Genomic DNA, 24,001 nt, shown 5'->3' with positions numbered 1-24,001 from the left:
GCACATGACATGGAGTCATAACATTACACCTTTTAAGTACAGTTTTGTTAGATATAACTTCTCAATATTGCACCCATTAGTTGCATTGTGTCATCATGTGGTATACAAACTTGCATGTGTAGCTGTACACATAACACATAAGAAATGAAATACCTTGAAATTAACTGGATGGACCGTGACTCTAAAATCTGTGCCTCCATTGACCTGAATTGCACACAAACATAGCCAATAGAGACACCATTTCAAATAATTTAATGAATTTGTATCTCTAAATGGTAACTGACCTCCACTGTGCATGTTTTCCCTAAATTTTCTCACTTTCTACTTGATCATTTTTACTATTATTTGTGTCAATATGATTTAATCTTTTGAAACCCTAAAATTAGTGATACTTTTATGATATAACTAAGTTGTGTTTTACTTCTGAATGGTGCTCTAAATAGCCTCCAAAGGGTGTTCATTTTTCAAAAAGCCTTTACCATGGGAGGGGCGACACCTCCTCCACAACCCGTCCCCACACCTGCATAGCAGGCGGGCACAACTTGAAATGATTTAAAGTTTTGAAACCCTAAAATTAGTGATACTTTTATGATATAACTAAGTTGTGTTTTACTTCTGAATGGAGCTGTAAATCCCCGCCCAACCCCCGCGCTTGTATAGCAGGCGCACACGCGCGTAGTGTTCACTTCTCCCCATACTTTTTCCAGTTCTCTTCCTACTTTGAAACTTACTGAAACCCTGTAGGTTTACAATTAAATTAACTCCATTTCTAATATTGTACTTTATAATTAGCTGAATTAATTTATGGTAATAGTTCACTCAATCTAAGAGATGACCTAGAACGTTTCGTTACTAAACCATGTATATTTTGCATGGCCATGAACAGAAAATCATACTTCTCATAGGGTTCCTGTCTAAAGAGCTTTACACATGTGAAGCAATGGATTTGGGATAGCAATTTACCAGATTAAAACACTTAAAGTTACTGTAAATGTAACAAGTAAAATTAACTATGCAGTGTGCTGTATTGTGCTTTGAGAATCTAAAGTGTCTTTTGCAAGAACAAGAAGAATTTTTTCTTGTCAACAGATGTTGGGGGGGGGGGGGAGTCAGTGTGTTTTTTTATGTGTCAGAGAGGGGTTGGATTGTTTTGTGGGGATGAATCGCAGGGGGGTCACTATTTAAGTACAACCGTACAAGAAGTCACCGGCCCACCCCCGGCCGTAAAAACTAATCACTCCTTTATCGTTTGACGTTTGTCATCTTAGCTTGTGATGAATTTACGGTGTTTTTAAGGTATTGGTAATTCATTATATGTTACATATTGTATAGTTCATGAATGACGAACAGGTCTACCGATGCAGACTCACTTCCAATCTCCAATTTTAGCAAAGCTAACCTGAGGTGAAGTGTGTGTGTGTGTGTGTGTGTGTGTGTGTGTGTGTGTGTGTGTGTGTGTGTGTGTGTGTGTGTGTGTGTGTGTGTGTGTGCAAATTACTTAAAGTCAAAAATCGCCGGGACCAATTGCCTTGGTATTTGGTGCGAACAATAATTTGGGGCGTGTAGATGGAAAATTGTTCAAATGAAAATGACTGCATATCAGAGATGTGCGTTTTGGGTATAATAAAATGTGATTTTGGGTCTAAAGCCTTAACCTCCTTAACTACTGAGCAGATTGGCCTGCCTGACATTTGGAGGCAACATCCTCAAGGGTGTGTAGATCACGAATTGTTCATGACATTGGGATTCCTAATTGATATGCAAATTAGGTCTAAAATGTGTCTTTAGTCAGTAAGTCCAAAATTACTGAGTAGATGGGACTGGGATTTAGTGGCTACGTTCTTAGGGGTGTTTAGATGTTCATGACATGATGATCATATCGGTGATATGCAAATTGGGTTTAGCAATGTGTCTTTCTGGTCAAAATTGTATATTTCCATAATTACTAAGCAATTTGATATTGATGCCTATGGACATATATACATGAAGGTGTCTTCACATCAGTGATATTCAAATTAGCTGTAAAAAGTTTGGTCAAAAACTTATATCTTAAAAACAAATGGTGAATGGGGCTGAAACTTGGTGGGATGTTTCTAGAGGCATTATACTGCAGTTATACAAAATAGTTTGTCAAAAATGGCCCTAGTAACCATGGCCAATGTGGCCAATGTGGAATAACATTTACCAAGACCATGTTTGTTACTCAATTAATTGCACAAATATGCAGTGTAAGAAGTTTGTTATTGTACGTACATATAACAAACACATTTTGCACATATTTTTAATGGTTTGCAATTTATCGAGTTACAAACAAGGACTTGGTATATGTTATGCTACAAGTTTTTTCAAGTAGAAAACCATAGTAAAGTGGTTTTGTAAATTAAAAATCCAAAATAAATACCCAATTCTCATTCATATGGCCATTTTAATTAGCAACAGTGAAATGATGCATATTACAAAGATAACAACAGTGATGAGTAGGTAAGTGAATCCTAGCAACAAGACCACTAACAGTCTAAAACGTATGCAAATATACCTAGCAACAAGACCATGCCCATCAAAAGCCAAATGGGGTATATATTTCAAAGATAAGAACAGGCATGGGTAAGTATGTGAATAAAGATTCCAAAAATATAGGCAAATATACTTAGCAACAAGACTACACTAATATCAAGAGCCAAGCAGAGTTGTGCTACAACACCATTGGTGCTATTTTATCATTCGTACTACCAAACAAAATATCACTTAATAAATATAAACCTTTGCTAACATTTGAAGTGGGATATTACTTTCGGGAAAAGAAGTTGTCTTTATTTTTGAGAGTTTAAAATAACCAATACATTGTTATGGTGTTCACAATAGGTCAACGACATTTCAGCCGTGTCACACTTACGTGGATGTCGCTCCATATATAGAGCAGTGTGAACAGTATCTCTGTGAATGTTTAGTCAATGCTGCAAGTGATGGAACTAATAACACACAGGCCTGTCGATGTGAAATCCTCTCCACGTACGCTGATGAGTGCAATAAATGTGGCAGTGATAGAACTTGTGTACTGCCTGATTGGAGGAGTCCAAAACTTTGTAAGTACAATTATACATCTAACCAATAACATCTATACATAAACACATGGTATAGAACTTTGTAAATTCAACGTTACGTCTCATCTGCACACGTTCAACGCATTCAACACGCAGGAATGATACACCAACACTTTCGGTGATACACGTCAAACTTTCAATGATACATCTAACACATTCAATAATACATAACACATTCAATGATATACCCAACACATTTACTGATACACCCAAAATATTCAATGGTACACCCAACATATTAAATGATACATGTATCACATCAATGACACATTCAATGATACATCGAACACATTCAATGATACATCGAACGCATTCAATATAATGATACATCCAACACTTTCAATGATACACCCAACATATTCAATGATACACCCAACACATTCAATCATGAATACGTACACCCAACACATCCAATGATACATCCAGTGCATTCATTGATACACCCACCGCATTCAATGATACATCCAACACTTTCATACATCCAATACTTTCAATGATACACCCAATGCATTCAGTGATACATCCAACACTTTCAATGATTCACCCAACCCATTCAATGATACACCCAATGCATTCAGTGATACACCCAACCCATTCAATGATACATCCAACACTTTCAATGATTCACCCAACCCATTCAATGATACATCCAACACTTTCAATGATTCACCCAACCCATTCAATGATTCACCCAACCCATTCAATGATACATCCAACACTTTCAATGATTCACCCAACCCATTCAATGATTCACCCAACCCATTCAATGATACATCCAACACTTTCAATGGTAATACTTAATGCCTTCTTTCATAACATAAATACAAACATCTGTAGAATGACCCTTCTTAAAACCGAAGTGAGCTTTGCAACGTTCAAGGACTATAACTTTTAACTGATAAGTATTTTTGAGGACACAGTTGAAAGTGTGATAGTTGTCCTTGCTGGTCAGATCTCCCGTTTTATCTGTGACAAGTGGAACAACAATAGTTTTCATAAAGTACGCTGGTAGATATGCATGGTGAATTGTAGCAGATAAAGACCAAGCAAGCAAATAATGGCGGCAATTACTTGCAATTTGTAGTGTTCACATGAACGGATGTCCGCTCCCATAGCCTAGCCAGAAAGAAGACTATTTACTGCACTGAAAATTTCAGCACTATTAATTTGATTGAATTCGTATAATTTCTCACGTGAATCAAGCCAAGACTTGGCGCAATCCTCACTGGCAGTGTTCGTAAGAGACGTCAGTAATGTCACGTAGTGATCTCGCCGCATTTCTTCTCTTCTATGCATTTCGTACGGAATACCTAATAAATTCATATACTTTACGCGAAGTTATATTGTTGTACAAGTGGTCTACTGAGTGCTATATTTACCAAGTACATACTGGTTGTAAGTGACAACCATGCATGTATAGCATTCTTCAGTTATGTATGTATGTATACGTGTATGTATGTATGTATGTATGTATGTATGTATGTATGTATGTATGTATGTATGTATGTATGCATGCCTTGTCTGTCTGTCTGTCTGTTTGTCTGTCTGTCTGTCTGTCTGTCTGTCTGTCTGTCTGTCTGTCTGTCTTACTGCATGCGCGCGCCCGTGCGTGCGCGTGCTTTCCCTCAAGAATATATTATATATAATACATTGTGATGTGATGTGACGGGACGTAACATGGCGTGACGTGATGTGACGTGACGTGACTTGATTTGATTTGATTTGATTTGAGGTGATCTGATCTGATCTGATCTGATCTGATCTGATGTAAAGTGACTTGACATAAACCACTGTTAGATAGTGTGATATTGACAATAATGTGATTTCCATCAGGTCCTATTGACTGTCCTGCTCCAGAGGTATACCATGAATGCATGTCTACTTGTGAGACGATGTGTGATACTCCCGGTCAGCCGGCCACCACTTGTTCAACTGGTTGCACATCGGGATGTGCTTGTCCGACTGGGTTAGTTCGGAAAGGCGAAAAGTGTGTATCAGATTCTCTGTGCAGACAGTGTAAGTAATTATAATAAACTTAAATAGTGTTGACAACTTTTGGGGAAATGATATTTAAAAAGACCACATTTTACAATGTGGAACAAAGACTGACAGATGGACTGACTCAGCTACATCCATAAAAAATAATGATGGGGTAATAAGCACGTTCGTAGGTCGATCTTACAAACTAACAAACAGAGACATACACGGATAATAGTTAGCATTTATGGTTCGGAGTAAATACAAAACCTCTGTGTTGTGGATCTTGTTTAAAACAAATATTACATTCTGTTATCGCAGGTAATTGCTATGGTTACGGCGGCTCGTTTTATTTTACCTTTGATCAAAGCTACTTCAACTTCAAAGGCAACTGTTCATATGTGTTAGCGAAAGACACTAGGCAAGATTACACTATTATCCTTGACAACGAGGACTGTGGGACTTCATTATGCATAGCAGGTATAATAGTCACATACAAAGGAACATGCGTTGAACTTCGCAAAGGTCACATGGTAAGAGACATTGCCCAATTGCAACCTTTATCTTTACTTGTCTATGCAAACTACTCTACCTTGATTTGTTTTATCAATTTATCGAAAAGACCATAATTCGAAAAGAAACTTTTAAACTGAATGCCTCCAGTAATGGCAACACCTTAGATCTTTAGTCCTACACACATTGTTGGAATGCAAAATTCTGAGCTATAGGTAATATACATGATGTACCTCTTAATTTGAAAAGTTATCATATTAAACTATATGAAATTTGAATTGCATTTTTAAAATATAGCTTAATTACTAAAAACTGCAATGGCTAATTAATGTCGACGTCCATTGGATGTTTACTACAATCCAATCAGTTCTTGTCATTATCATATGGAAGATGTGTGATAAGTTTCATTAGAATCATTGCAGTGGTGTTTGGGATATCGTGTACACAGACAGACTGACAGACAGACATGCAGGCAGGCAGACAGACAGACAGACAGACAGACAGATAAACGCATAACATAACTTCTCTTTACGGGAGGTAATGAACACAGATCCTAAGAATGTAAAACGAAATAGCCAGGGAAGAATAAAGTCGTGAAGTGGAGACTAAAAGATCAACATTGCACTTTTTGAAACGTTATCTGATGGTATCGACAATACAGTCTGTAGGCCTAACGATTTTTAATAACTTAGACTGGCTCGCTTTTATTTCACAAAAAAATAATAAGTGACCAATAAGCGAATACAGAGCAAGGATCGACGACTTTGAATACAATAAACTTGATGTTAATAGTCACCAGTTATATACTTATAGTAGTAATGTATAATGCTATAGACTTAATGTTGATAGTCTATTTATAGTAGACAGTGTTAGACGTACAATCACCAGTTATAGACTTCATTATAATGTTACTGGTTAATCTGTGGTAACAAAACTATACCAAGATAAATACTATCGATTAATTAAAATAACGTTAAAATTGTTGACAATGTTGAGAACTAATTTGTTGTTAATTTGTTAGGTTATTATTGACGGTGTAGAGCACCTAAACCCCGACGTTTTGGTGACAAATAATGGTATATTGATACTGGGTATTCTTGAAAACACTCTCCTTCTTCGAATTCCTGAAATCTATTTGGAAGTTTGGTTTTCTTCCTTCAACTCATTTACTATAATTATGCCAGAAGCATATCATAATGGTTCTACAGAGGGCTTATGTGGTAAGTAAAGAGTATACACAAACACACATATGAATATATATGAACACACACACACACACACACACACACACACACACACACACACACACACACACACACACACACATATATATATCTATATATATATCTATATATATATATATATATGTTGAGGGTAGAAGAAAATCAAGTCGGGTTTTTCGTCTCTACAAGCCTGTTTCGTGAGTAAATCACTCGTCAGGAGATGTTGATGTACATCAACATCTCCTGACGAGTGATTTACTCACGAAACAGGCTTGTAGAGACGAAAAACCCGACTTGATTTTCTTCTACCCTCAACATATACTCCGCTCTGCGTGCAGACGTATCGAGCACTGTACTACGGACATATCTTACCACTGACTTCCTATATATATATATATATATATATATATATATATATATATATATATATATATATATATATATATATATATATATATATATATATATATATATATATATATATGTATGTATATACATATATACATACACACACATTCACGTGCTGTTAAATGATTTCTTTTCCCTTCAAATATCAAATTTTGAAATTATAGTTTAACATAATAGTCCCTTTAAAAAAATAAAGTATCCATATTTCTTATCGGTAAACGCAACATTTGCCAAGTTCCATTTCTGCGAACATATATATGGGCTTGTTATTTCGTCAGCATCTCCAGGAAAACGTGATTGTTGACGACGCACGTCATATTTCACTTGTTCTGTGGTTTGGATTGATTTTCCTATTCAATTGCTCCTACCACACATAAAATGTCACCATTAAAAAACCCTTGCTTTTCTTGTAAGGACCATGTAACGGGGACAGAGATGACGACATCGTCAAACGAGGTGGTGGGAAGCCATCACATATCGCAGATTTTGCCAATAGCTGGAGAATAACTGCTGAAGACTGTACAGGAACACTTGGTACTTGTACTATAACTGCTGAAGAAAAGTGTACACGTGATTGCACAACTTCCGTACCACCACCACCACCAACAACACCTGGCTGTCCAGAAGAGTTTACCAATGGAACATTACAAATTTGTAACTTGGCTGTATCTCCAGAACCGTATATCAGTTCGTGTACGAACGATACTAAGTGTGAAATAATGGCGGCGTATGCTGCGAAATGTGCACAGAACGGATTTTGTCTAGACTGGAGAGACGAGTACGGTTGTCGTAAGTAAACCTGGTCAGTTAATTATCACACAGGTAACACGTTTGAAAGACTGCTGATTCAATTTGCATGCAATTATTGACAAATGCTGGCATACATTGTCTAATAGGGAATAAATGATGTTTTGATAAATTGGCTGTTTTAAGCTTTAAATAACTTCTTCTATATTTTATCAAACACGTGTTTCACACTAACAATAATAATTCATCGTCATATATTTGGCTAAGGATTGAAGCAGTGGATAAAACATTCAGTAACCATTTAATTAGCATAGCCTATCATATTTGTGTCTGTCAATTTAATTCTGCTAAAGAATTAATAGGCTAATAGGGTACGCGTCCAGTGTTCTTCAGCCTTATCCAGTAAAGAAAACTATATATTTATCTTCTATGTAGCATTCCCTAGCTGTGCTAAAGAGACTGAATATCAGCCATGTCACACTCCATGTATCGATACATGCAGGAATGATTCCTCATCAATCTTTGGTGAGAGTATGTGTTCTGAAAAGATTGAAGGCTGCTTCTGTCCAGAGGGGACATATTTGGATGAAGGAGAATGCGTTCCTACCTGTGGTAAGTTAAAATGTTTATGATTAGTCACTAAATGTTCTTTACACCTGTCAGGGACATTTAGAAACGTCATAATGTTTATCAATCATTAATTGAACTTTGCTAGAACCCAGCCACAAGTAAAGTAGAGTATTTAGTGTTCCCTTCTGAGGAATGTTTTATTTTTGACATTGCACAGTAGTGTATTTTGTGGCGTAGATTTTATATCAGAATTACTAAAACAAAACGTTAAGGATAAAAGGATAGTCTCGAAAACGGCTTAATGGGAGCTCGAGAGATTAGGACAAGATGTAAGGTTTTCTATCAGATATTGATATCAGACTGGTCATGTGATAACATTTATTTGGAACTATTTGTGATAGGCAAATCTTGTATGTAATCTCAGTGGTAGGTTGTAGTAGGTTGTAGGAGGTGTGAGCTGATGATATACAAGTCTTAGAAGAAGACATGCTCGTTCGGGTAACGAATTTTAAGTTCATTAAGTGCGACCCCAAAACAGTTTCTAAACATAATTCGTTCTTGCTGTGTCTTCAGAAGAAGTTAAGGCAAGTAATTGAATCAACTGTAGACCAAGGTGAATTGTTGATCCAAGTATTATAGACAAATGTAGACCATATTATAGACAACTATAGACCATATTATAGACAACTGTAGATCATATTATAGACAACTGTAGACCATATAATAGACAACTGTAGACCATATTATAGACAACTGTAAATTGACTCTAAAATAGTCACGATAATGACGCAACGAAAACTTGACTCGAGAAACACAATTCGAATGGTTGCCAAAATTCTGACTACCTTTCACCATGTTAACCCCCACTTCCACTCAGTGCACCATCAGGTCAGCAAATGATAATGTTTCATATGTTTATTTTGCAGAGAAGTGTATCGAAGGTGACGGCTCCAAACATTTGGTATGTAATCCTTTATTATTATTTCGATTACATGATAACATCGGTATAGTAATGTGTTTTTATCCACCATCAACAAAGTTTAATTTGCCAGATTACTTTATTTGATAAATGTCAAGTTGTTATTGTTGAGAATTTGTCAATTAGTTATTGTTCATGTGAGTGAAACAATTTATTTAGTACAGTTATCATTTATTTAAATTTCAGTTGAACGATACCTGGATGTCTGACCCATGTACTACATGTACATGTGTAGCCGAGAACGACGTCGTTTGTATCACGATGGAGTGCCCCATCCCACCAACTTGCTCATCTCCCCGAAAACTGTCAGAGATTCCTATTCCTGGACAGTGCTGTCCTACACACGAATGTGGTATGAAGTTAACATTTATTATATATATATAATAAATATATATATATATATATATATATATATATATATATATATATATATATATATATATATATATATATATATATATATATATATATATATATATATAACTCGGTGAGTATCAATCTGCTATAAGACAGTGCTCTATACCGCAGTGGCAGAGCGTAATAGTTTTGTTCATGTGAGTGAAAAACTATATATATATATATATATATATATATATATATATTGTCTGATGATCGCACAATGCGTGAAACTCCGAGTTACAACCAAGAAAGAGTTCCAGTACTACCAAAACTATTACGCTCTGCCACTGCGGTATAGAGCACTGTCTTAGCAGATTGATACTCCCCGAGTTATATATATATATATATATATATATATATATATATATATATATATATATATATATATATATATATATATATATATATATATATATATATATATATATACACACATATCTATGGATAATAATTATAGACATGCGCACGCGCACACATATGACAATGAATATATACAACGTAATATGTAACTTGCACAAAATTAAATACGTCTGAAAATAAATTACCAAATTCAGTTCATTCTCTACCAATAGACGAACGATTCTTCTGAGCCTCTTTTGTCAAATTTGAAAGCTAATGATAATTGACAACATATGTTAATACTCGCTCATTTGTCTGTCTCTAGTTTGCGACTCCGATGCCTGTCCACTGGAATCCAAATTACCAACACCAGATTGCAAAGAAGATAGAAATTTGGTCAACATTACGATTAATGAATGCTGTATGAAACAAGAATGCGGTGAGATGTGAACACACTCATTTAGTTTTCTTTATCATTTATACGGAGGAAGGGAGCCGTCTTCGATTTAATGTCAATCGCCAAGTTTAATATGAGCAATGGTGAAAGCATATATGGCTCATTGACGTTCCATCAGACAGATTATATCCACAATCCTCATACAACAGATAATAGTCTTCATGTCTATTGTTACTTTTACCCCAAACCCTCGTATTTTAGCACAACTTAACCAAAAAGGGGTTCAATAGTGCTTCAGGCATGGTGTGGTATCTGTCTATCTATCTGTCTGTCTGTCTGTCTGTCTGTCTGTCTGTCTGCATGACTCAAAACGAATGCACTATGTGTTCGTTTGTGTAGAAAGTAAGTTTTTAGTGCCACAGAACTTGCAGTCTCAAGGCAAAGTGCAAGTTATATTTTTTTTGATGTCATGAAACTGTTAAATCTTTGATGGGTAATTCACACCTAGATCTGAATGTCATCATGGGGTTTCCTCGCCTACTTGTCAATGGCACCAATATTAACATGTCTTGAGATTGCTTGAACACTTTTTTCTTTAGCACAGCTGAACTATATTCATTCAAGCTAGGTTCACACATGTTATATATCTGCTAGTGTGCCTTTCCTGTCCGTCAGTCTCTCTGTCAGTCTATATGTTAGTGACAAAATCAAAACCCACTAGCAAGATTATTTTGATATTTGGTAGGGATATCGATTTCAGTCTCTAGTTAGGATATGTAATTATCTGCCTAGCAACAAGACCACGCCCATAAAAAGTCAAATGTTGTTGCATATTGTAAAAGTAACGAAAGGAATGTGCAGACAAATAAATATATATTCAAAAAAGTATGCAAATATGCCTAACAACAAGACCACGTCCATAGCAACAGCCAAACGCCTGTATCAAGTACAAAGACAATGACTTTTAGACAGGCAAGTGAATAAACCATTAACAATGTTGGAAACATGCCTAGCAACAAACCACGCCCATAACAACAGTCAAATAATGGTGCATATTGCAGGAGTGGCAAATATGGATTGACATGTGGATAAACCTATTTTTTGAATATCTCAAATTTTACAGTTGTGCTACAATGCCATGGGTACTATTTTGTTTAAGTTACCCCAATCTATGTTGTTATGAATGAAAAATACCTCTTGCTGGCAAGGAGGAAAAGATATTAATCGAGATACATATTACAAACCTTTTTAATGGCAGATTTGAACTATGGTTTCCTCGATAGGTGGGCGAATAGTTAATTTGTAAGACAACGTACATTAATAGACTTAGTAGCAAAACTACATGTTAACATTGTAATTAAAGAGTTCTCTGTTTGTTCTCGTAGTGTGCAAACAATGTCCAGTGGTCGACATGCCAAGTTGTAATCCGTATGAAACCGTTGAAACATACAAGGAAGAGGACGATGACTGCTGTTGGAGTACTCGTTGTGGTAAGTTTTGTTATTCCCCATTTATTCCTCTTCTTCTTACTCATTTTACACAAAGTAGCCCTTACAAAAAATCGTATAACGTTTCTCTAACCGCGCCTTATTTTGAATGTTATGAGGTGTGGGCAACCCTTTAACCTCCTTATGTTCATCTGGTAAGCTACTATTTAAATAGTTCGTGTAAGTTATAGAAGAAGATTAGAATAAACTAAACCACAGACATGGAAAAAATTGTGTAAGTGCTAGGCTTGAATCTGTAAGATAAAAATGACTGTCAAAACCTTACCTTGCATGTAACCTCCTGTTTGCAAACACAGTCAAACAGTATTTCAATATATTATCAGGTATACACTTTACATGTACATGTATGCCTGGTGATGTTATCCACTATCACTAAAACACAGTAAGTCATGTATATAAAAGTCTTGTTTCGATTTCCTTAGTGTGCAATGTTGCCAACTGTCCGATTGATACTGTCAACTGTGGCCATTACTTTGAGAAACAACAGACCCCAGAGAGCAAAGACGCTTGTTGTCCTGAATATGATTGTGGTATGTATAATATTCTTTGCACCGTCGGTGTGTTTATATGATATTCTTTGCACCGTCGGTGTGTTTATATGATATTCTTTGCACCGTCGGTGTGTTTATATGATATTCTTTGCACCGTCGGTGTGTTTATGTGATATTCTTTGCACCGTCGGTGTGTTTATATGATATTCTTTGCACCGTCGGTGTGTTTATATGATATTCTTTGCACCGTCGGTGTGTTTATGTGATATTCTTTGCACCGTCGGTGTGTTTATATGATATTCTTTGCACCGTCGGTGTGTTTATGTGATATTCTTTGCACCGTCGGTGTGTTTATGTGATATTCTTTGCACCGTCGGTGTGTTTATGTGATATTCTTTGCACCGTCGGTGTGTTTATATGATATTCTTTGCACCGTCGGTGTGTTTATGTGATATTCTTTGCACCGTCGGTGTGTTTATATGATATTCTTTGCACCGTCGGTGTGTTTATATGATATTCTTTGCACCGTCGGTGTGTTTATATGATATTCTTTGCACCGTCGGTGTGTTTATCTTCTATTGAAACTGCGTTCAAACCATATTTGAGCCAGGTACACATTGTACCACAGTTTTAACTCGACCTTATAGAATTGTCAAAACCGGACTTCGATATCGTTATATTGAAAATTACACAGTGACCGATTATCAACATTCAACACAACCAATATCAACCAATGAATCGATATTAATATCAATCAATGAATCGATATTAATATCAATCAATGAATCGATAATAATATCAATCAATGAATCGATATTAATATCAATCAATGAAATCGATATTAATATCAATCAATGAATCGATAATAATATCAATCAATGAATCGGTATTAATATCAATCAATGAATCGATATTAATATCAATCAATGAATCGATAATAATATCAATCAATGAATCGATATTAATACCAATCAATTAAATCGATATTAATACCAATCAATGAATCGATATTAATATCAATCAATGAATCGATATTAATACCAATCAATGAATCAATATTGATATCAATCAATGAATCGATAATAATATCAATCAATGAATCGATATCAATATCAATCAATGAATCGATAATAATATCAACAATGAATCGATATTAATATCAATCAATGAAATCGATATTAATACCAATCAATGAATCGATATTAATATCAACAATGAATCGATATTAATACCAATCAATGAATCAACATTAATACCATTCATCTGTATACTTTCATAGTATGCCAGTGCCCAACTGAAGAACCTATCGACTGTCCTGTGGTAAGTACCAATCAATATCATGTATCACTCATAAGTTTAATGTACCATGAGTCTTGGTATCTATTCAGGCCGATTAAAACAACGACATTACAACATAATACCTACATTATTACACACACACACACACACACACACACACACACTATTTTGTGCTAATTCTACCTAAGCACAACATATAATATGTCAAAAATTATTATATAATTAGAAAGCAAGAGTTTTATAACAGATGACAATCTTGCAAGATTGTATATTTAAAGTTTCTCAGAGATAAGTTAAAGTCAATATTCGAAATAATACAAAAAGGACCATTATAAGTTGTCATACATCTCTGAATGGCACAGGGTTTGAAAACATTAATTCTACTGACATCAGGTGTAAAACAAGTAAAATAACACGTATATTTGTTTATATTACTTGCTAGGGTTACAGAGTGGAAAGAACAACAACAAACCAGGAATGCAATTGCTATCAAAATACATGTGGTAAGAAAATGTCATATTTGTTGTGAACGATCATGATTTCCCAATTAACTCGAAAACATTAATACATTTAGACAACATTGACGCGTGTACCCATATATTGCTATGTTACCTTTTTTACCTTTAGACATTGAACTTTGACCTCGACCTGGATCTTCAGGTTCAATTATTGAAATTCAGCAATCCCTGCATTACCACAGGCACTCTACAGTATTTATCTGTTGCCAGTAAATCCTTTGAAATCATGTCTCCATTCAGTAACATTGGGGCATGGGGGGGGGGGGGGGGGGGGCTATATCTTCTTTGAAGACTTGTTTTTACTTTCTTTTACATTTATGCTGCTGGTGTAGATCCCAGTCAAAATTTAAAGTACATGATCTATTGCTGGGAAGAATCAGACTACATTAAATGTAAAGACACGTTAAATCGTCTTTCTGCAAGGAACGTCATACAATTTGGGAGGAAGGGGAAAACTTTGAATCACATCAGATCTTTTCTGATTTCCTGGTAGAGTTAAAAGTGACTCACCACGAGTTACTAAAATGTTGTAATTTGAATTTTGTTTGCAGTACAATTAGAAGTTTGCTTGTGGAATAACACAAGAACAGGGGAAGTGGAGGAAGTTGATGTAAGTAAAAAACATACCTGTACTCTAAGTGTCTTGAAGCTAGCATTCCGTACATTACCGAGTGAAATTCTATTCCGTATATATATATATATGCCTGTCTGTCAATCTGTAACTAGAATTCCGTACAATATTGAATTAAACCCATATTCCGTACAATACTGAATAAAACTTGTATTCTGTACAAGACTGAATAAAACTTGTATTCTGTACAATACTGAATAAAACTTGTATTCTGTACAATACTGAATAAAACTTGTATTCTGTACAATACTGAATAAAACTTATATTTTGTACAATACTGAATAAAACTTGTATTCTGTACAATACTGAATAAAACTTGTATTCTGTACAATACTGAATAAAACTTATATTTCGGATATTGTCGAACTGTCGATTTGTACCTTGTAAGACGTTCTTTGCTGAATTCAACTCGTATTCTGTACATTGCCAATATATCGATACGTGTTAAAAACTAGTACTAGAACTAGCTTTGAATTCATTATAACTTGGTACATTCATTTGTGATACCTAAGCGCACTTGTCCTGAAAATATTATCGATGTAGCTTTTAGCTTTGATACGATATTGGCATGTAGGCCACAACAGAGAAAAAAAAATGTTTCTGGTCAGGAAATGTTGTCTAAAGTGATGCGACTTTATCATCATTTTCCAAAACACAACTGGCTCAATTCAAACTAAATTTATTACAAATGTTCTGTACGGTAGTAGCAAGAAGTGTTTAGGTTTCGGTATTAATGGCTTTCGGTAAATTAGGCTATATCTCAAGAATGCAAGTGCACCTTTCCTGAAAATATTATTGATGTAGCTTTTAGTTTGAAGTTATTGGCATTTTTTCCGTACGCCACAAAAAGAAAAAAAATGTTTCTGGTCAGGAAATGTTGTCTTAAGTGGTGTGACGATGCGATTTTTCTTTTTACATTCTCAACAAATGTTAATCAATCTACTGTTCATTGCAGTTACTGTTCTTTTTATTTAGTACGTAATTAAAGGTTTTCAGTAATTACTCAAGAATGCACGCTTCAAATTGAATGTAATTTGGTACATACATCTGCGATACCAAAGCACACTTGTCCCGAAAATATTATTGATGTAGCTTTTACTTTTAAAACGTTATTGGCATAATTCCGGTAGGCCACAAAAAACGAAAACAAAGAAAACAACTGAACTGAAGGTTCATTAGTGCTATAGGCATGGCAAAGTGTTTGTCTGTCTGTCTGTCTGTCTGTCTGTCTGTCTGTCTCTCTGTCTGTCTGTCTGTCTGTCTGTCTGTGTGGATGTGTGTGTGTGTGTGTCTGTCTGTCTGTCTGTCTGTCTGTCTGTGTGTGGATGTGTGACTGTCTGTCTGTGTGTGTGTGTGTGTGTGTGTGTGTGTGTGTGTGTGTGTGTGTGTGTGTGTGTAAACAAAGTAAAGTCAAAAAATGCTGGACCGATTGCTTTGATATTTGGTGGTCATGTTACTTTTGGTGTCTAGTTGCGAAATTGTCCAAATGAAAATGATTCCATAAGAGATGTGGGTTTTGGGTCAAAAAACTACTGGGCAGATTGGCATGAAATTTGATGGGAACATACTTAGATGTGAGTAAATTAAGATTTGTTGACATGATGATTCCCTTAGTAATATGCAAATTAGGGCTAAAAATGTGTCTTTTTGGTCAAAAAACTATACTTCTAAAACTACTTAGTAGATTGGGTCGAAATTTGATAGGGATGCATCTGTTGGTGTATAGGTGAAGAAATATTAAGTAAATAATGATCTCATCAGTAATATGCAAATTAGGTGTACAAATGTGAATTTTGGTCAACATTTTATATCTCAAAAAGTACCTGGTCAGTGAGACTGAAACTTGGTGAGATGTTTCTAGAAGTGTTATTCTGTAAATATTTTTCAAAATATTTTGACACAATTAGCCCTAGTAACCATGACCACGCCCTTAGCAACAAATAAGTGGCAGTATATTTTGCTGAAATAACATAATCTGGTAGGCAAGTGAGTAAACATTAAAGAAAATGTATGCAAATATCCCTAGCAACCATGACCTTACCCATAGCAACCGCCAAACAGTCGTGTATTTCACAAATATAACAGGGATTAATAGACAATTGAATAAACATTCAAAAGTGTATGCAAATATATCTAGCAACATGACCACGCCCATAGCAACAGCCAAATGACCGCATATATCGTAAAGATAACAACATGGTTGGATAGGCAACTTGATAGTCATTCAGCAAATGAACACATATCGTTAGCATGGACTAGTATATGGATAAACATTTAAAAACTGTACAGTTGTTCTACAATGCCATTGGCGTTATTTTTTTGAACATTCTCAACAAATGTTACTCAATCTACTATTCATTGCAGTTACTGTTCTTTTAATAGTACTTTACAGCAAGTGTGTACGTGGGGCAGATGCCATAGACTTGTTCATTAATTCTTCAGTTGTCCTCACTGGTGGCAATTAATGTAGAGAGAGTTACTTTTGTATATTCCCATTCATCTGCAGAATGAATTGGCTGGACAAACATGAAACAAATGATGTGGGGGGGGGGGGAGGGGTTGGAGTGGGGGTGGGGTTGTGGGAGTATTTAAGTGATGTGCACTAGCCAGAAATAATTCTCTTTTATTTGCCTTTAAAACTCTTTCTAGGGTGAGTGCTATGCTACAACATTCTATAAAGCTTCACATTACATGTTATTGTTGGCCAGGAGATTGCTTCAGCAAGGAGCCAACAGCAATCAATGAGGAAAAAATAACTTATTGCATATGTTCTGTTGTATTCCAACAATTTTCTGTAGGAAAGAGAATCTCAAAACTTTGCCCTTATGGAAGGCATTCAGTTTAAATCTGGTCTTTTTTGGCCTAAAGATCTAATTACCATAAATATGCAAATAACTTATTAAATTAAAAGCTACACCAATAATATTTTCAGGGCAGATGCCGTTGGTATCATACATGTATGTACCAAATTATATTGAATTTTGCATTCTTAAGATATACCCTAACTACCGACAACCATTAATTAAATAAGTTGCTCATTAATATGCATGGGATATTTACAAAACCTAATCAGTTCTAGCCATTACTCTACAACATCAAATTTCATTTGAACTGAGCCAGCCGTTTTTGATACAGATACACAGACAGACATACAGGGAGACTTTTCATCCCCAATAACTAGTATTCCATCCATTGCTGACTTCAATTCGTATTCCATATGTTGCCGACGTAAATTCATATGCCATCTCTCAATCTGTACTTTGTTAAAACTAGCATTCCGTATATTGCCATGTTCAACTCGTATTCCGTGCATTGCTGACCTAAATCCATATTCCATCTCTCATTATGTATTGTGTCTACAAAAAGTAGTATTCCATACATTGCCAGACACACAGACAGGCCTAAAAATAACATAAACCCTCCTTACGAAAGGTAACAATGAAAAAGACATGAGTTGGCCATTCATATAAGAAGTCTCCTTTCATCAAATCAAATCAAACTTACTTCTCTATTTCAGCCTGGAACAGAACGTTTAAAAGGAAGAGACCCATGTGTAGAATGTGACTGCCTCGAACAAAAAGACCACACAACTGGGTTTTATCGTCTCGATTGCAAAACTACACAATGTGAAGCATATGGAGAAGAAGACTGTCCTCTAGTAAGTTATATTCTCCTAAACAACTTTGAAATATAATTAAAACCCTTAAGAGAGTAAAGTGAACATTGTAGATTGGTTCTGGAGTAAATGTATAAGCATAATCACAATTGTACAGAATCAATGTACAGCTGCTTTGGAAGCATATTGTGTATGTATAGGAATGTATTATGTGTAGGTATAGAATGTATTTTGTACAGGTATAGAATGTATTTTGTACAGGTATAGAATGTATTGTGTAAAGGTATAGAATGTATTGTGTACAGGTATACAATGTATTGTGTATAGGTATAGAATGTATTGTGTACAGGTATAGAATGTGTTGTGTACAGGTATAGAATGTATTGTGTATAGGTATAGAATGTATTGTGTACAGGTATAGAATGCATTGTGTACAGGTATAGAATGTATTGTGTACAGGTATAGAATGCATTGTGTACAAGTATAGAATGCATTGTGTACAGGTATAGAATGCATTGTGTACAGGTATAGAATGTATTGTGTATAGGTATAGAATGTATTGTGTACAGGTATAGAATGCATTGTGTACAGGTATAGAATGCATTGTGTACAGGTATAGAATGCATTGTGTACAGGTATAGAGTGTATTGTGTACAGGTATAGAATATATTGTGTATAGGTATAGAATGTATTGTGTATAGGTATAGAATGTATTGTGTACAGGTATAGAATGTATTGTGTATAGGTATAGAATGTATTGTGTACAGGTATAGAATGCATTGTGTACAGGTATAGAATGCATTGTGTACAAGTATAGAATGCATTGTGTACAGGTATAGAATGTATTGTGTACAGGTATAGAATGTATTGTGTACAGGTATAGAATGTATTGTGTACAGGTATAGAATGTATTGTGTGCAGGTATAGAATGTATTGTGTACAGGTATACAATGTATTGTGTACAGGTATAGAATGTATTGTGTATAGGTATAGAATGTATTGTGTACAAGTATAGAATGCATTGTGTACAGGTATAGAATGCATTGTGTACAGGTATAGAATGTATTGTGTACAAGTATAGAATGCATTGTGTACAGGTATAGAATGTATTGTGTATAGGTATCGAATGTATTGTGTACAGGTATAGAATGCATTGTGTACAGGTATAGAATGTAATGTGTGCAGGTATAGAATGTATTGTGTACATGTATAGAATGTATTGTGTACAGGTATAGAATATATTGTGTACAAGTATACAATGTATTGTGTACAGGTATAGAATGTATTGTGTACAGGTGTAGAATGTATTGTGTACAGGTATAGAATGTAATGTGTACAGGTATAGAATGTATTGTGTACAGGTATAGAATGTATTGTGTACAGGTATAGAATGCATTGTGTACAGGTATAGAATGCATTGTGTACAGGTATAGAATGTATTGTGTACAGGTATAGAATGTATTGTGTATAGGTATCGAATGTATTGTGTACAGGTATAGAATGCATTGTGTACAAGTATAGAATGTATTGTGTACAGGTATAGAATGTATTGTGTACAAGTATAGAATGTATTGTGTACAGGTTTAGAATATATTGTGTACAGGTATACAATGTATTGTGTACAGGTATACAATGTATTGTGTACAGGTATAGAATGTATTGTGTACAGGTATACAATGTATTGTGTACAGGTATAGAATGTATTGTGTACAGGTATAGAATGTAATGTGTGCAGGTATAGAATGTATTGTGTACATGTATAGAATGTATTGTGTACAGGTATAGAATATATTGTGTACAAGTATACAATGTATTGTGTACAGGTATAGAATGTATTGTGTACAGGTGTAGAATGTATTGTGTACAGGTATAGAATGTAATGTGTACAGGTATAGAATGTATTGTGTACAGGTATAGAATGTATTGTGTACAGGTATAGAATGCATTGTGTACAGGTATAGAATGCATTGTGTACAGGTATAGAATGTATTGTGTACAGGTATAGAATGTATTGTGTATAGGTATCGAATGTATTGTGTACAGGTATAGAATGCATTGTGTACAAGTATAGAATGTATTGTGTACAGGTATAGAATGTATTGTGTACAAGTATAGAATGTATTGTGTACAGGTTTAGAATATATTGTGTACAGGTATACAATGTATTGTGTACAGGTATACAATGTATTGTGTACAGGTATAGAATGTATTGTGTACAGGTATACAATGTATTGTGTACAGGTATAGAATGTATTGTGTACAGGTATAGAATGTATTGTGTACAGGTATACAATGTATTGTGTACAGGTATAGAATATATTGTGTACAGGTATACAATGTATTGTGTACAGGTATACAATGTATTGTGTACAGGTATAGAATGTATTGTGTACAGGTATATAATGTATTGTGTACAGGTATAGAATATATTGTGTACAGGTATACAATGTATTGTGTACAGGTATAGAATGTATTGTGTACAGGTATACAATGTATTGTGTACAGGTATAGAATGTATTGTGTACAGGTATAGAATATATTTTGTACAGGTATAGAATGTATTGTGTACAGGTATACAATGTATTGTGTACAGGTATAGAATATATTGTGTACAGGTATACAATGTATTGTGTACAGGTATAGAATGTATTGTGTACAGGTATACAATGTATTGTGTACAGGTATACAATGTATTGTGTACAGGTATAGAATGTATTGTGTATAGGTATAGAATATATTGTGTACAGGTATACAATGTATTGTGTACAGGTATACAATGTATTGTGTACAGGTATACAATGTATTGTGTATAGGTATAGAATGCATTGTGTAAAGGTATAGAATGTATTGTGTACAGGTATACAATGTATTGTGTATAGGTATAGAATGTATTGTGTACAGGTATAGAATGTATTGTGTACAGGTATAGAATGTATTGTGTACAGGTATAGAATGTAATGTGTGCAGGTATAGAATGTATTGTGTACATGTATAGAATGTATTGTGTACAGGTATAGAAAATATTGTGTACAAGTATACAATGTATTGTGTACAGGTATAGAATGTATTGTGTACAGGTATAGAATGTATTCTGTACAGGTGTAGAATGTATTCTGTACAGGTATAGAATGTAATGTGTACAGGTATAGAATGTATTGTGTACAGGTATAGAATGTATTGTGTATAGGTATAGAATGTATTGTGTATAGGTATCGAATGTATTGTGTACAGGTATAGAATGCATTGTGTACAAGTATAGAATGTATTGTGTACAGGTATAGAATGTATTGTGTACAGGTATAGAATGTATTGTGTACAGGTATAGAATGTATTGTGTACAGGTATAGAATGTATTGTGTACAGGTATACAATGTATTGTGTACAGGTATAGAATGTATTGTGTACAGGTATACAATGTATTGTGTACAGGTATACAATGTATTGTGTACAGGTATAGAATGTATTGTGTATAGGTATAGAATGTATTTTGTACAGGTATAGAATGTATTGTGTACAGGTATACAATGTATTGTGTACAGGTATAGAATATATTGTGTACAGGTATACAATGTATTGTGTACAGGTATAGAATATATTGTGTACAGGTATACAATGTATTGTGTACAGGTATAGAATATATTGTGTACAGGTATACAATGTATTGTGTACAGGTATAGAATGTATTGTGTACAAGTATAGAATGTATTGTGTACAGGTATAGAATGTATTGTGTACAGGTATATAATGTATTGTGTACAGGTATAGAATGTATTGTGTACAGGTATAGAATATATTGTGTACAGGTATACAATGTATTGTGTACAGGTATACAATGTATTGTGTACAGGTATATAATATATTGTGTACAGGTATACAATGTATTGTGTACAGGTATAGAATGTATTGTGTACAGGTATAAAATGTATTGTGTATAGGTATAGAATGTATTTTGTACAGGTATAGAATGTATTGTGTACAGGTATAGAATGCATTGTGTAAAGGTATAGAATGTATTGTGTACAGGTATACAATGTATTGTGTATAGGTATCGAATGTATTGTGTACAGGTATAGAATGCATTGTGTACAGGTATAGAATGTAATGTGTGCAGGTATAGAATGTATTGTGTACATGTATAGAATGTATTGTGTACAGGTATAGAATATATTGTGTAAAGGTATAGAATGTATTGTGTACAGGTATACAATGTATTGTGTATAGGTATACAATGTATTGTGTACAGGTATAGAATGCATTGTGTACAGGTATAGAATGTAATGTGTGCAGGTATAGAATGTATTGTGTACATGTATAGAATGTATTGTGTACAGGTATAGAATATATTGTGTACAAGTATACAATGTATTGTGTACAGGTATAGAATGTATTATGTAAAGGTATAGAATGTATTGTGTACAGGTGTAGAATGTATTGTGTACAGGTATAGATTGTAATGTGTACAGGTATAGAATGTATTGTGTATAGGTATCGAATATATTGTGTACAGGTATAGAATGTATTGTTTACAGGTATAGAATGTATTGTGTACAGGTATAGAATGTATTGTGTACAGGTTTAGAATATATTGTGTACAGGTATACAATGTATTGTGTACAGGTATACAATGTATTGTGTACAGGTATAGAATGTATTGTGTATAGGTATAGAATGTATTGTGTACAGGTATAGAATGTATTGTGTATAGGTATCGAATGTATTGTGTACAGGTATAGAATGTATTGTGTACAGGTATACAATGTATTGTGTACAGGTATACAATGTATTGTGTACAGGTATACAATGTATTGTGTATAGGTATAGAATGTATTTTGTACAGGTATAGAATGTATTGTGTACAGGTATACAATGTATTGTGTGCAGGTATAGAATGTATTGTGTACAGGTATAGAATGTATTGTGTATAGGTATCGAATGTATTGTGTACAGGTATAGAATGCATTGGTTACAGGTATAGAATGTATTGTGTGCAGGTATATAATGTATTGTGTACAGGTATAGAATGTATTGTGTACAGGTATAGAATGTATTGTGTACAGGTATAGAATGTAACGTGTATGTATAGAATGTATTTTGTACAAGTATAGAATGTATTGTGTACAGGTATAGAATGTATTGTGTATAGGTATAGAATGTATTGTGTACAGGTATAGAATGTATTGTGTACAGGTATACAATGTATTGTGTACAGGTATAGAATGTATTGTGTACAGGTATACAATGTATTGTGTACAGGTATACAATGTATTGTGTACAGGTATAGAATG

At 34.5% G+C, this 24,001-nt stretch overlaps 1 protein-coding gene across 1 annotated transcript in view; it reads left to right on the top strand.

Moving 5' to 3' along the window:
• Positions 1-24,001, top strand: part of LOC144441921 (uncharacterized) — a 98,839-nt gene that overhangs the window by 64,197 nt on the left and 10,641 nt on the right. The window contains exons 21-35 of the mRNA XM_078131190.1: positions 2,863-3,083; positions 4,935-5,117; positions 5,400-5,611; positions 6,613-6,811; positions 7,637-8,011; positions 8,405-8,581; positions 9,466-9,500; positions 9,705-9,870; positions 10,582-10,695; positions 12,039-12,143; positions 12,584-12,691; positions 13,932-13,972; positions 14,394-14,454; positions 15,021-15,079; positions 18,618-18,758. Of these exons, the coding sequence (XP_077987316.1) occupies positions 2,863-3,083; positions 4,935-5,117; positions 5,400-5,611; positions 6,613-6,811; positions 7,637-8,011; positions 8,405-8,581; positions 9,466-9,500; positions 9,705-9,870; positions 10,582-10,695; positions 12,039-12,143; positions 12,584-12,691; positions 13,932-13,972; positions 14,394-14,454; positions 15,021-15,079; positions 18,618-18,758 (2,197 nt within the window). The remainder of the gene's footprint in view (positions 1-2,862; positions 3,084-4,934; positions 5,118-5,399; positions 5,612-6,612; positions 6,812-7,636; positions 8,012-8,404; positions 8,582-9,465; positions 9,501-9,704; positions 9,871-10,581; positions 10,696-12,038; positions 12,144-12,583; positions 12,692-13,931; positions 13,973-14,393; positions 14,455-15,020; positions 15,080-18,617; positions 18,759-24,001) is intronic.

Source organism: Glandiceps talaboti, chromosome 1 (assembly GCF_964340395.1).
Source record: "Glandiceps talaboti chromosome 1, keGlaTala1.1, whole genome shotgun sequence".
Classification (NCBI taxonomy): Eukaryota; Metazoa; Hemichordata; class Enteropneusta; family Spengelidae; genus Glandiceps; species Glandiceps talaboti.
This window is presented reverse-complemented; position numbering and strand designations above follow the sequence as displayed.